Source organism: Microtus ochrogaster, chromosome 24 (assembly GCF_000317375.1).
Source record: "Microtus ochrogaster isolate Prairie Vole_2 chromosome 24, MicOch1.0, whole genome shotgun sequence".
Classification (NCBI taxonomy): Eukaryota; Metazoa; Chordata; class Mammalia; order Rodentia; family Cricetidae; genus Microtus; species Microtus ochrogaster.
The window spans coordinates 8,501,503-8,515,516 of record NC_022024.1 but is presented as its reverse complement, the minus strand read 5'-3'; the positions used below and the strand labels follow the sequence as shown (position 1 = coordinate 8,515,516).

General features: G+C 50.3%; 2 protein-coding genes across 3 annotated transcripts; one reads left to right on the top strand and one right to left on the bottom strand.

The window, feature by feature from the left end:
• The first annotated feature begins 7,573 nt into the window (after positions 1–7,573).
• On the top strand, positions 7,574–10,531 carry Tspan31 (tetraspanin 31). Its single transcript, XM_005357956.3, has 6 exons — positions 7,574–7,782; positions 8,315–8,482; positions 8,827–8,907; positions 9,142–9,273; positions 9,449–9,562; positions 9,654–10,531. Exons 1-6 carry the CDS (start codon positions 7,720–7,722, stop codon positions 9,726–9,728), a joined length of 633 nt encoding a protein of 210 aa, XP_005358013.1. The 5' UTR covers positions 7,574–7,719; the 3' UTR covers positions 9,729–10,531.
• Cdk4 (cyclin dependent kinase 4) lies at positions 10,516–13,798 on the bottom strand. Of its 2 annotated transcripts, XM_013350295.2 has the most exons (9): positions 13,639–13,798; positions 13,287–13,379; positions 12,955–13,191; positions 12,685–12,820; positions 12,404–12,571; positions 12,142–12,251; positions 11,584–11,634; positions 11,340–11,475; positions 10,516–10,887 (listed from the first exon to the last, which is right to left on the bottom strand). In XM_013350295.2, the coding sequence occupies exons 3-9, from the start codon at positions 13,170–13,172 to the stop codon at positions 10,795–10,797; spliced, it is 912 nt and encodes a 303-aa protein (XP_013205749.1). In that variant the 5' UTR covers positions 13,173–13,191; positions 13,287–13,379; positions 13,639–13,798; the 3' UTR covers positions 10,516–10,794. The 2 variants fall into 2 exon arrangements, with proteins under 2 accessions (XP_013205749.1, XP_005358010.1); XM_005357953.3 differs by lacking the exon at positions 13,287–13,379.
• Between the last annotated feature and the right edge of the window lie 216 nt (positions 13,799–14,014).

Genomic DNA, 14,014 nt, shown 5'->3' with positions numbered 1-14,014 from the left:
GCTCGGTCCGGATGCGCGTTGTGTCCGGGCGCTCCCCTCACATTGAGGAGGAGGCGGCCCGCGGGCCCCCCCACCCCATCTTCCCCCCCCCTCCACCAGCACCGCTGTCTGCTAGGACGGTACAAAATCCAGGACTGGATTTCCCTTCCAAAACCTGGACTGGATTTCCTGGGTCTTGGATTCACCTCTGCCAACTACCTGGCACCCTCCTTTTTCACACCAAGGTTAGGGAACACGAATGTGGAGTGTGACATTTAGGGACAAAGGTAAAAACACTGATCTATTGGCTGGACAGGTACAGGAAACAGAACTCTTTTGGTCTCTGTCAATTCTGGGGAACTGAAACCGGAATGCTGTGAGCCCTGACATTCCTTCCGGGGACCCCTGTTCTTTCCTTTCTCGGGGTACCTGGATGAATTTCATTTCTCATCAGCCAGCCCCCTCTTCCACCCCAACTCCCACCCCATATTGAATACTTTTACGGCACTGCGGCTTGGACTGATTGTCCCAAAGTGAACTTGGAAAGTGTTCCCCAGGGATGGGGACAAACAAGGAACTTAGTAGGGTAGAAGCGCGGGGGGGGGGGTTGCCTCTCTCTTGAGGAGAGAGACTTGAGGGCTCCTGAGCCCAAGCTGCAGCGTGAGTCAAAGGCCCCAGCTCAAGGTGGAAGAAATACATCTACCAATTGACACCCCCCTATTCCAAAATGCATCTAGTCTCCATAGCAACCGTAGCTCCAAGAGTGCCTCAGAAGCTGCGGCGGGGATAAGCGGAGAGGAGGGATCAGTGTGTAGGATGGGTGGGGGACCAATCAAGGGACGCTGGGTTAGTGAAGGCACTATCTCACACCTGGTTACCCACCTGCGGGAGATTTTGTTCCCTGGACACAAGGAGCCCCCTCAGTTGAGGCAGCGGGAGCCGGCCTCTGAGGTATTTGCATTCAGTCTCCTGAGATCTATGTAGCCGGGCTCTTAGAGCAGGTTAAAGGGAGAGGCATAGTGAATGGACACCATTTGCGCTGTGTCCCCACCCCTTTAGGGGCTTTGGAGTTCAAGGCTTTGTCCTCCAGAGGGGCTGAGAAACATGAGCGGTTAAATCCATGCAGAAGATAGGCTGAGTCCCCATGGAGGGGGGCGGTGGGCAGGAAGGAAGAAAGTCTCCCTGAAGCCTTGGAGACCCCTGCCCAGGATTTAGAGTCTCGGCGGTCCTTTGATTTGGCTTTCCACACTCTTGACGCAGCTGAGACTATAATAAGTGCGGGCCGTGGGCGGCTCTTGGAGGCAAGAGCCAGCAGTGTGTTCGGCCTGGTGGGGGGTAAGGGTTGGGGGCCCAACCGGGTTGTGGAGAGTCAATGGTTTCTTAGGGAGTGTTCTTCAGAACTAGGATGACACACGAGGCAGGAGACACACTCTAGTCTATCATGAAGGAGAGGATAGGGGGGAATTGTTAGCTTCTTAATATTGGGGGGCATCTCAGTTTTCCTTTGTGTTCAGTGGGAACAGATTGCTGTCTCACCCAGAGTAGAGCAAATTACCCATGAAGAGAAGAGCTTTGACAGGTGAAGTGGTGTACCCTTCTGAGAATGCTGACGCAGGAAGATTGCTAGAAATTTAAGGCCAGCCTGAGCTACACAGTGAGTTCAAGGCTAGCCTGAGATGGACAGTAGGATCCAAACCCAGTCTCAAAAAGGAAAAACAAAACAAAAGCGAATGTGGGGCTGAGGTGTAGAGGGGTAGAATCTGCCTGGGTTCCCACATCTCCAACAGCACACACCCCACACACAAGTATGGGGAAGAGGTCTACTCCGCCTCCCAGCATCCTCTCTTTGGCCCCCCCTTTTTGAGACTTTTTTCTTTTCAGTAGTTGCTCATTATGTAGTTGAGTCTGAGGCTGGTTTAGGATTTGCTATGGAACCCAGGCCGCCCTAGAACCCTTAATCCTGCCCCGTTCTCCTGGGTCGTGAGGCTGTGGTGCTAGGATTACTGGTGTGCCCTCTCGCACCAGCTCTCCCCTTTTCTAGAACTAAGCGGGGTATCTTTGCCTGGTCCCAACCCCACTCTACTTCCGACGAAGGTGGGATCTAGAGTTCTTTCCTAGGTGGTCCTACTAGGTCTCCTTTTTCATCACCTGGGATATCAGAGGAGACACGGCTGTTGTCCTGTCAAAGGGTTGGATGCAGGAGCTGAACAATACTAGCTTCAGAAGAGCAAGGAGAAGAGGGAGGCATGGGAAGGGAATGGGACTATCCCACCAAATCCTAAACCATCCAAACCTTCCTCTAAACTGTGCCCTGGTGTCCGGAGGTGTCCTTGATGGAATTTTTTTGACATTTCCTTCCTGGAAAAGTTGCTGAGAATGGAGATGGCTGATATCTAGAAGGGTCAGGGTTTGATAAAGATGGATTTCTGCCTGACACACTTCACGGGCAAGGAAGCTTGCTTTTGTGAGTTCCTGGGCAGCCACAGATGGATGAAATACAAACAGATTCCCCAGTTCCTCCGTGGTGGGCCTTTGTGGATGGAGAACAGGCTTGCCAGGGCCCCACCACAGGATCCAAGGCTACAGTGGGCAAGGAGGATGTGGCGGATGGTGTTGCCATGACAGCACTTCCTCCCTGTGTTGTCATCACTTACTCTAATGGCACTCAGGAGGTAGAACGGAAGGCACTAAGGAGGTGAGGGGAAGACAAGAAAGGGAACACAGGAGGAGAGGGACTGAGTCAAGTCCTGGGGACCTCACCATACTGCAGCTATACAAAGCATGCCGCTTAAGTGTGAGTGTGTCCCTGACATAGCACACCTCCTCCCTTCTGCATGTGTGTTTCTCTCAGCTGGAAAGAAGAGGTCCCTGATCTTTAGTGGGTCCTGGGAATGAATACATTACCAAGTCCCAGAACCTCCTGCCCCTGAGTGCCTCTCGTTCTGGACCACCCAGACAGGGACATCTATCTAATGGGTCTGTTAAGCCTGTCTCCCCAACGCTTATCCACTCTCTGCTGCCGAGAAGGTCGGCTCCACAATGACTATTATTTTGTTCAGAGGCAATTTTGGAAAGGGGAATAATGATGCTCCCCTCCACATCTTTGGCCATCCTCCCCAAACGTTCTCATCCCGAGTCCCAGCTCCATCTTACAAACTAGGAAGTAACTGCTTGAACAGCAAGCAGTTATGTTATGACACGGTTAAGCCTTTCTGTGTCCCCTGCTGGTCCCCCAAACAGTCAAGTTAGGGATTGACGAGTCTCTTACCTCGTATGTTGTCCAGTGAGGCCTGGATGCCATCTCGGAGATCAGGGTCACCCACTCTCTCTGCCAGCTTCCTGAGTCGGCTTAGAGCCTGCTTGGCCACCTCATGTCGTCTGACTTCTGCTCTCACTGTGGCTAGAGCCAACTGCCTCTGGGCATGCATGTTGCACAGACCTGGCTCGCCAGACTAACAACCACCCCTGGCCCTGAAGCCCATGACCTCCCAGCCCCCAAACTTCAGAAGGCCCCTTCTGCTGTGCCCCAGAACTCCTCAACCCTGCCCGCCCTTCCGTCTGTCGGCCTCACTTCCTGACTGGTGAGTTTCAAACCCACAACCCACACAGTACTTTACTACCTCTTACACCTCCTGCCCCCTCTAGCGTTGGCCCTGCAGCTCTGACAGTCAGTCCCGGCTATGACTCCTGTCAGGTGAAGGGAGCGACCTTAATAAGAGTTCTCCCAGCCTCTGTGGGAGGTAGCTAATTAAGATAGGTGTTGGCTCTGGGAGAATGTGGCCAGCGAGATCACAGGTAGGAGCTTGTATTTTTGGTGATCTGCAAATTTGTCTGAGAATCACACAGAAATCCCCATGCCTTGCTCTGTCACCACAGAGGCCTGTATGCTAGTGTCCAGCTATTCATTACTGAATGCCCAGCCATTAAAGCTAAGACTCAGCCTGCTGAACATCAAGAGTTCAAGTCCCAGTTATTCACACCCTCTGTATACATGTTTCTATTAGCTTCCCTTAGTCAGCTATTCACTAGAACCATCTCGTGTTTATAGGACCCAAGTAGTTATGGGAAGAATGGGTTATAGGGGAGGAAAATAACCAATAGCCAGATAAAACTATGTGCTCCAAGTCCAGCTTCTGTCATAATAATTAGCATGTTTTAAAAATAATAATGATAATTAGCATGTATATAGCATTTAATCATTTACAACATGCTTTCATATATAATAACAACAAGCCCAAAGGGTAGGATAATTTACCACCATTATGCAGAAGGGCAAACTGTTGCCCAGAAAGGTCCATATCCGGTGAACAAAGATCCGATTGTACTTTTAATTTAATATGCACACAACTGAGATACTTGCCAGCTAGTCCCTCAGTACCATTGTTCTGCTCTTGAGTCATGGCCTGATATAGAAGAAAAATGAGGAATTGGAAGCGAAAATGGAGATAAAGCAAGTTGGGGAGGTTGTAGGTAATGGGTAGTTTACCTACCCATTTGGCTCAATTATTGTTACTTTTTGGCAAGTGTATGGTGCAGCATGGTGTGTGTGTTCCCATATGTTCTGGTTTCATCTCTTTTACTGTGTTACAGTTCCCTGGCAAAAAACGAACTTAGTCAAGAAGGGTTTCTTTCAGCTATGGTTCTGCGTTATAGCCATTGCTGTGGGGTGTCATATGCTCCCCTGTTTGTGTTCCGCTCTTGTGCAGTTCATAACTTCCTGCCTAGGGAATGGGGCCACCCACTGTGGACTGGTTCTTTTTCACATCAGTTAACTTAATTAAGACACCCTCACAGAGACTTGCCCACAAGCCAACCCCACATAGAAAAACTGTCACTAAGCCCCTCTCCCCAGATGATCCTAAACCCTGTCAACACAGTTAGAGCTGCCCGTCACATCATGTGTGTGTGGGTACACATGGACATGTGTGCCTTTGTGTGTGGGGGTTAGTCCAAACTTGTCATTGTGTCTTCCTTGAGTGCTCTCCTGACGTGAGAATTTACAAAGGTCTTTATTATGGGGACTCAAAGGGAAATGTAGGCTCACAAAATACAGGACCAGGTGGAAGCCACTATGGGTCCAGCCACCGTGTCTCTCTGCTCTGCCCCAGGGAGATGTGAACAACCGCACAAGCTTGCTTCTATTCTGACCTCCCAAGAGAGCCAGAGAGACCCCTCCTCTTCCTAATAAGAGATCACGTCTGCACACAGAAGCCACGCCCTAAGACCGGTAACCCAAAACTACTGGCGGAAATGAATTCCCACAACACTCTCCACTGTATTCATTGAGGCAAGGTCTCTTGCAAGTCTAGAACTTTCTGACGAAACTAGCTAGCCATCTTTCCCTGAAGACCCCATCTCCACCTCTAGAGTGCCTGAGTTACAGGAAGCAGCCTGCCTGATCTTTATGTACACTCTGGGATCCAAGTTCTGGTCCGTACACTTGCAGAACAAGCCCCTTATCTCCACAGCTTTGGCATAATTATTCTGTTTCAAAGACAGATTGAACCTATCTAGATATACCAAATTATTTAATTTTGTATCACTTCTTTAAAAAAAACTATTTTAAAAGTATTTATCTTATTATTTTTCAAGACAGAGGTTTTCTGTGTAGCCCTCGCTGTCCTGGAACTCACTCTGTAGACCAGGCTGGCCTTGAACTCACAGAGATCTGCCTGCCTCTGTCTTCCAAGTGTTGGGATTAAAGGTGAGTGCCACTATGCATCAGCCATTATTTTTTTTAAAAAAAATTATTTATTTATTATGTATATAATATTCTGTTTGTGTGCCTGCAGGCCAGAAGAGGGCACCAGACCTCATTACAGATGGTTGTGAGCCACCATGTGGTTGCTGGGAATTGAACTCAGGACCTTTGGAAGAGCAGGCAGTGCTCTTGCCCTCTGAGCCATCTCTCCAGCCCCTCAGCCATTATTTATTTTCTGTGTATGAGTGTGCCTGCACATATGTATGTGTGTTACGTGTGTGCTTGCTGCCTCCGTAGGTAAGAAGGTATTGGGCCCTGTGGAACTGGAGCTATGGATGGTTGTGAGCCACCATGTGGGTTCGGGGAACTGAACTTGAGTACCAACTCTCTAGATCTTCATGCATATTTTCTTGAGGATAGTTTATGAAGGGTAACTGTGGACATCTTTATATTTGAAGAGATAGAGGTTGAGTTTGGATCATTTACTGGTCTCCATAAAAATGGGCTAAACAGTAATAACCGAGTTGCTAGGTACTGGGTATCGACTGGGGCATTTTATATATTCTAGCTCCCTCAGTGCTCACAACAATCCGGGAGTTTCCAGAGTAGCATTGTTAGAGGTAGGTGCATCGCCATCTATCCCCATTTTATGGCTGAAGTACTTGGCACACAGATAGTCAGTCACAAAGTTAAAACCCTGCGGTTTGACTCCCCCGTTAGGACTAGACTGTAGGGAAGGATTGTGCCATTTCTCACTCCTGTTCAAAGGGTACTACGTCCAGATGCTTATGCAATAATGTTATTGACCCATTATACCCCCATCTGGAGTGGAAGTATGGAAAATCGGGGTTGGAGAGATGGTTCAGTGGTTAAGAGCACTGGCTGCTCCCCCAGAGGACCTGGATTAAATTCCCAGCATCCACATGACAGCTCACAACTGTCTAACTCCAGTTCCCGCACAGACGTACATGCAGGCAAAATGCACATAGAGTTAAAAAGAAAGGAAGAAAGAAAGAAAGAAAGAAAGAAAGAAAGAAAGGCCAGGCAGTAGTGGCGCATGCCTTAATCTCAACACTCGGGAGGCAGAGGCAGGCGAATCCCTGTGAGTTCGAGGCCAGCCTGGTCTACACAGGACAGCTAGTACTATTATACAGGTAATCACTGTCTCAAAAAACAAAACAAACAAAAAGTATGGACGCTCTTTATTCATTCATATTCCGGTCCCGCCCCCACACCCGTGTCATTTTGTGCCAGCCATGTGTACTAAAGATGCAGAGGACACCAGGGTCTGCGCCTGTGATTTTGTCAGGAATGGGAATGCACCGGCTTCCAAGTCACTGTTTCCACTTGAATTTCTGGCATGGTCACACTGCAGAGGAAAGAATGCAGAACAGGACATGCGTACTAGTAGACACATTTAACAAATGCGTGAGGATTTGCCGGCTGTTGCTATGCTTGACTTGGATCCTCTCTAGCTGGGCTGCACAGCTCAATATTTGTATCCTCTTGCTGTTCCAGAGTGTGACGCACGAACAAAACGATGGCATCATCGTGAGATTACCGTGAAACATGGGGTAAACGGCGGGGAAGGGTTATCCTTGGAGGGGCGGAGCCCCTTCCTCCCACCTCTACAAGCCCCCTTTTTTTTTCTGTTCACCTGAGTCTCTCCTCGGATTCCTAATGTCGCACCTCGGAGCACAGGAATCCAGGGTTTTGAAGTTTAGGCTCTGTTCCCTAAGAAACTGTCTAGAAAACCAGTCTTCAGTTTTTTTTAAGTTTCGTCCAATGAAGAAACTGAGGGAAGGACTAGGAGGCGGGCTGGTGACGTAATGCAGAGTGATTGGCACTGAAATCCTGGATGTCCTGGATTAGCTACGAGTTTCGCCAATCCAGAGGCAGGGGTGGGACGGTGCAGGCGCAGAGAATTGATTTGGCTGGCTTGGATTTAAAGCGATAGAAGCTGTTGGAGTTCTACAAGACGGTCCCCAATACCCTCTCCTCAAGTCCTTGGGACCATTTGGGTCCCCAGAACTGGGGAGATGGTTTGCGGCGGATTTGCCTGTTCCAAGAATGCGTTATGTGCTCTCAACGTGGTTTATATGGTGAGGTTTTGGAGGTGGGGGAAGCTCCGGGACGGAAAGAAGGGAAGAATTTCTAGGGTACTTCCGGTGGGAAGAGGGGTTTACTGGGGGTTCTGGGAAGCTTCCCAGAAACTTCCGGCGAAGAGGAAATTCCTGGGGACTTCCGTGGAAGAGACTTCCGGTGATGAGGGGTTTGTTTGGTGGTGGGGAGGGGTGGGTCGAAGACTGCGGGCCTATAGTCCCAGTCTTCACTTATGCTCCCTAAGGGGTTCGTATCTCGAGACGCTACTGCCATTGCCCCACGATCCCAGCTATTCCCAGTTACTTGCGAAGAGCGCCCAGAAAGCACATCTCAGTTGGCTACCCATTTATTACAAGGGGACGTGGACTAGCCTTTGGTTGTGCTGCATGCTAGCATGTCATCTTTGGCGATGACAGGGTCTATGTAGCTAGTACAGGTTAACCTGGAACTTGGTTGTGCTGCGGTTGCGTGGATCACAGGTGTGAGCCACAACATTAGGCTGAAGTGTACTCTACTTTCTGTTTCTTGCAGCTCGTGGGCTTATTGCTCATTGGCGTGGCTGCCTGGGGCAAGGGCCTGGGCCTGGTGTCCAGCATTCACATCATTGGAGGAGTCATTGCTGTGGGAGTCTTCCTTCTCCTGATTGCAGTGGCTGGGCTCGTGGGGGCTGTTAACCACCACCAAGTGCTGCTCTTCTTTGTATCCTGACCTGGAGTAATTGGGGTCCCTGGGTAGGCTTTTGCTAGAAGGGCAGGGGACCTCAGGTGTGTCTCTGTTCTTATTCTGTAACTCACAGAAATTGACGTTTTTGTTCTCAGCTCGATAAAACTATGGTTTTATGGACAGAGAAGGGCCTTGAACTCTACTCCCCCGCCTGCCACATTGCAGTTACAAATTACACTGAGTGAGATTTTTAAAAACAAAAAAAAAAAAATGGGATCATGCTACATAGTCCTGCTAGCCTGGAACTTACACCAGGCTGGCCTTCACACATTCATATTTTCAATGGAAACCAGATCTTTTTTGCCATAACTTCCTCTCAGTACATGATCATCCTTGGCTTGGTCTTCATCTTCCAGTTTGGAATCTCTTGCTCATGTCTGGCTATTAACCGCAGCAAGCAGGTAAGGTGACGCCCTTTTCAAGTGCATGTTTTCCCTGCCTTTAAAGCTAAATCTGACCGTTTCATACCTTCATCCTGACATGTATGGTTATTTCTCCAAGATGTAAACTCTGAGAAACACACTTAACATTGTCTGTGACCATGACATGTGTCCTGTTTCTGTGGGATTCTGTGTGCTGATTGCCCTTGCTAGAGTGCAGGGGTAGGTTGACGCTCTTCTGCCTATATGCTCTAGACAGATGTCATCAATGCGTCTTGGTGGGTCATGAGCAACAGTACCCGGCATGAATTGGAGAGAAGCTTTGATTGCTGTGGTTTGTTCAACCTTACAGCTCCATACCCACAAGATGATACTTCCTGCAGTGCGGTAAGTTCAAGGATTGGGAGCACAGTGAGGAAGAAGTGGGCAAGGGGCATAGGTAGCCTCAGGGTGAGGTGTCAGTCTTCACTGAGCGATGCTAAAGAAATAGAGGCTGCAAGGGTTTAGCCAAGTGGGGCTCCAGTCTGGGAATGATGTGCATTGTAGCTACTTTTGTCCTCAGATGTGCAAGACCAGGAGTTCTGCATGCCAGATGTGTGGGGAGAAGTTCCTTAAACACTCAGACAAAGCCCTGAAAATCCTAGGTGGTGTTGGGCTCTTCTTTAGCTTCACAGAGGTAATGATTCCCATTTCCTTCATGTAGACACCTGTAAGCCTTAAAACCCAAGACTCAAAAATAACTTGCTTTCTCTCTCCCTTTTCTGTAGATCCTTGGTGTTTGGCTGGCAATGAGATTCCGAAATCAAAAGGACCCCCGAGCCAACCCCAGTGCCTTTCTATAGATTCGGTCTTCCAGACAGCCTAGACTGGCTCCCAACTTTCTATGTAACCAAGGATGACTTTGGGTTCTGGATCCCCCTACCACAGCCCCCAGGTGGTAGGATTATAGGTGTGTTAGTCACCACACTCAGTGAGTCTCTGGGTCCTTCTGACTTGGTTTTGCATTCTCCCAGCTTTTTATACCACCCCCCACCTAGAGTTTTAAAAACCTAGGGTGGGGACCACCATCTGGTTTTTGTTTTAAAAGAAAAAAAGGTCCCTCGCCTCATTTCCTAAAACCCATCAAGTGATAGACAAATTTTGTCTTACATATTTTGATGGGAACAAGATATAGGGAAAGGAAAACTTTATACCTCTCCCTATATGAAGCATGAGCAGGGGCTGCACGCTCTTTATAACCATTTCCCCTCCTTTTGACTCCTTAGGTTGGCTCCAAGGACAAATCAGAAACTATCAGGGGGAAACACTTTCTTGGGTGGGGGAGGCAGTGCTGGGGCTTTAGCCCAGGGCCTCACACATGCAAGGCAAGTGTCTCCACCACTGAACTACAGCCCCAGCCCCACTCACAAGTCTTGCCAAGGCAGGACCCAGAATGAAGCAGTGAACTCAAAACTAAAGCCATTTTAACTGAATATTCAGAGAAAGGAATTGAAAGATTCTTTCTAACCTTGTCAGCCAAAGAGCTGGGCTGCTCATCTGGGTCCTGTGTAACCGTCTACAGATGTTACAGGGAACCTTCCCACGGGGCCCTCAAATCTCCCAAAGGCAAAGCCAATCAGAGAAACATTAAAGAAAAAAAAGACCATATTTCTTTGTCTCGTTTTGCTGTATAAAAAAGATCCCAATATAAATCAGGGAGGGGAGAAGACAGATACACCCACCCCTTAGTATAGAGAATGGGGGGACAAGAGGGTAAGCCTCCTAAGGAGAAGTGGGGAAGGGAATGTCATTTAAGGCTTAAAATATCTCTGTAAAAAACTGGAGGAGTCTCCGCAGCCCTAGAGGAAGGCAGAGGTTGAGAGTCTCGGGCTCGGTGTCCAGAGACGAAAGGCAGCCCAGCCACTCTTCTCACTCTGGGTCACTTTCTTCCTTGTGCAGGTAAGAGTGCTGCAGGGCGCGGAAGGCAGAGATCCGCTTATGTGGGTTAAAAGTCAGCATCTCCTAAGGGGAGAGGCAAAGGTCAGAAAGAATGGAAGAGGGGTGCCCACCCTACCAAAGCTGCAAGGGGTTCCCTTTACCCTACTCTGCCACCCACTCACAGCAACGAAAACCACAGCCAGTCCATTAACCAGACCTGGATTCCACGCTGGTCTTTGTGTGTGTGCGTGTTCATGTGTGAAAGAATTTGGGCGTGGGCGTGTCTGGGTAGTCTGAGGAGTCAGTCCTTCCCTTCCATGGTGCTTCAGACTTTCTTGTCGATACTGTATTCACCAGGCTATCTGGCCTGTGAGCTTCCAGGGAATTCTGCCCCCCCCCCATCTTGCTGTAGTGACACTACAGAAGCTGGCTGCCACACACAGCTTCTACATGGGTTCTGGGGATTCGAACTCAGGTCCACACTTCTGCCTTAAGAGCTTCACCCACAGAGCCACCACCCAGCCCATGTGCAGTACCAGTAGCAGCTGTGCTCCGGATTCCTCCATCTCTGGCACCACCGACTGTACTGGCCGAGGCCCTCTTGGGGAAAAGGCTCCTCGGGGCAGAGAGACCTCTCGAGGCCAGTCGTCTTCCGGAGGCAATCCGATGAGACTGTAGGGACAGGACAACCCTGCTCAGGGAGCCTTTCCGTTGCCCACTGGAGCTGAGCAGAAGGAAACTCGGAAAGGAAGTTTCCTTCCCTCCTGACTGGATACTTACTCAAAAATTTTGCCCAACTGGTCGGCTTCCGAGTTTCCACAGAAGAGAGGCCTAAGGCAGAAAAATATCCCAAGTATATATTATTTCAAGAACAGGAGCATGCCAGCCACGAAAGCTCAGATTAGAGAGGACAGAGGGTGAAGGGGTGTGACGTTCCCAACTCCGAGGCATTTCAGGAGATTCGCCCGCATCTCCTGAAACACCAACAGGGGAGATTGGGACTATAGCTGGGTGGCAGGGTATGCACCTAACACATACGAGAGCCTAGGTCAGGGTCCAACACGGTCAAAAACAGATACATCTTATAAAAAGACGTGGGTGGGCATTGTAGTTTGGTGGGATAGAGCATTTGCCTGTGTACATCCAGTTCTGATTTCAGCCTCCAACACCATAAATAATAACAGGGCTTGTGGAACTGAAGGTGGCTTAAAGAGTTCCAAGCCCTGAGCCAGGCAGATCTGAGTTCAAGGCTAGCCTGGTCTACAGAGGGAGTCTACAGGACAGCTAAGGCTACAGAGAGAAACCCTGTCTCAAAAACAAGAGTTTCAAGTCCCATACTTTCGACGGAACATCTCCGCGAAGATACAGCCAACGCTCCACATGTCCACAGGTGTGGCATAGGTGGACTGCAGGAGGACTTCAGGGGCGCGGTACCAGAGAGTGACAACCTGAACAGGAGAGGAGACACCAGTGAGGGTCCTTCTTGTGAATCCTAGCTGCCTGGCTTGGGAAACATCAAGTCCACGATGGCCTCAGTCCTATGGGCAATAACATCCTACCCACCATCCCAGCCCATTTGGGCGGCCATCTTTCTACTGACCACAGGGGTGAGGGCCATCTGGTAGCTGTAGATTCGGGCTAAGCCAAAGTCAGCCAGCTTGACGGTCCCATTGCTTGTCACCAGGATGTTCTCCGGTTTCAGGTCTCGATGAACAATGCAATTTGCATGCAGAAAATCTAGGCCGCTTAGAAACTGCCGCATCAGATCCTGGTTTTGAAGGAGAAAGCACAGACCACTGGAAACTATGGAACGTGGCCAAAAATCCCAACAAGTTCTACCCCAAAGATCCCAGTCCACTTCTCAGTGTCCACCGCACTCACCTTGATGGTCTCAACTGGCAAGCCTGGTGGTGGGGCTTTGTCCAGGTATGTCCTTAGGTCCTGGTCTATGTGCTCAAACACTAGGGTAACCTTGATGTCTCGGTCAGTTCGGGAAGTAGCACAGACATCCATTAGCCTGACAAAAATAAATGGTCACCAACGGGTCAATCTCCTTCGATCCAACGTGGCCCCCTGATTTTTACGGTCCCACTCCTGACCACACTCCCGAATTACAGATCCTATTCTTTCCTCCCCACCCAACCTTCTCACCTTACAACATTGGGATGTTCAAAGGCCTCCAACCTCCTCAGTAAGGCCACCTCACGAACTGTGCTGATGGGAAGGCCCCCTCCAGCTCCTCCTCCATTAGGAACTCTCACACTCTTGAGGGCCACAAAGTGGCCACTGTGGGGATCCCGGGCTTTGTACACCGTCCCATAGGCGCCGACACCGATTTCAGCCACTGGTTCATACCGAGAGGTTGCCATTCTCGGAGCAGGGGATCTCCTACAATCACAGAAGCTTCAAATCCCAAACTCTCTTTCACAGCTAGGAGGGGGATGTCCCAGCAGTAACAAAGGAATTCCTGCCCGCGACCGCACCAACTCAGCAGCCCGTCCCCTTCACACTTCCAGAGCCCGCGCCTCAGGTAACACAAAAGGCTCTACCACCAAGCCCTCCAGCCACGTGATGTCCTGGAGAAAAAAGAAGAATGCTTTTCTCTCGGAGGACACCGTACTGGGGACAAAGAAGATCAACACGGTGCACAGGGAGGGCATCGAAGATTCCACACCTCATTCTCTAAAATCACACCCTCGCCCGAGACCACAAAGGCCCCCACTTCCCACCCTTGGGCCACCCTTCCATAAGCAGCCAGCGACGCGCACCCAAGGGGAGCGAGGCGGCGGTGGTGAAGGGGAATGGCACCCCATCCCTGGAAGGGGCTGCACTCACCTTACGCCCGGCCGAGAGCTGGGGAGGTGGCCCTTTATCTGGGCCCGGGAGCCGGTTCCTGCGGCGCCATACACCGGGGATCGGTCCCGCGCAGCTGGACGCTACGGACCAGACCATAGACACAGGCCGCGAGCTAGAGAGGCCCCCTCACCCCCACCCTCACCATGTGACCAGCTGCCAGAGAGGCGCGCGGAAACTGGGGGGGCGGGGCGAACGCCGGACGTTCGGGGCACGTGACCGCCATCCGTCCTGCGCACTGGGTGACCGGGGCGGCCTTGATGGGAGGGGTGTGGTGGAGGAAGGGGGCGGGGACCGGCGTGGCCACGTGACCTGTTGCTATCCCACGTGACCCCTTGACTTTGCTCTGAGAAGCAGA

Bases quoted from the DNA above. Each gene is read 5' to 3' on its own strand.
- Tspan31 (XM_005357956.3), top strand. From the start codon at position 7,720: ATGGTTTGCGGCGGATTTGCCTGTTCCAAGAATGCGTTATGTGCTCTC. The intron at 8,908-9,141 runs GTAAGGTGACGC...TATATGCTCTAG, and splicing joins CTATTAACCGCAGCAAGCAG to ACAGATGTCATCAATGCGTC. The intron at 9,274-9,448 runs GTAAGTTCAAGG...TTTTGTCCTCAG, and splicing joins ATGATACTTCCTGCAGTGCG to ATGTGCAAGACCAGGAGTTC.
- Cdk4 (XM_013350295.2), bottom strand. From the start codon at position 13,172: ATGGCAACCTCTCGGTATGAACCAGTGGCTGAAATCGGTGTCGGCGCC. The intron at 12,252-12,403 runs GTCAGTAGAAAG...TCTCCTGTTCAG, and splicing joins AGATGGCCCTCACCCCTGTG to GTTGTCACTCTCTGGTACCG. The intron at 11,476-11,583 runs GTAAGTATCCAG...CTGTCCCTACAG, and splicing joins CAGTTGGGCAAAATTTTTGA to TCTCATCGGATTGCCTCCGG.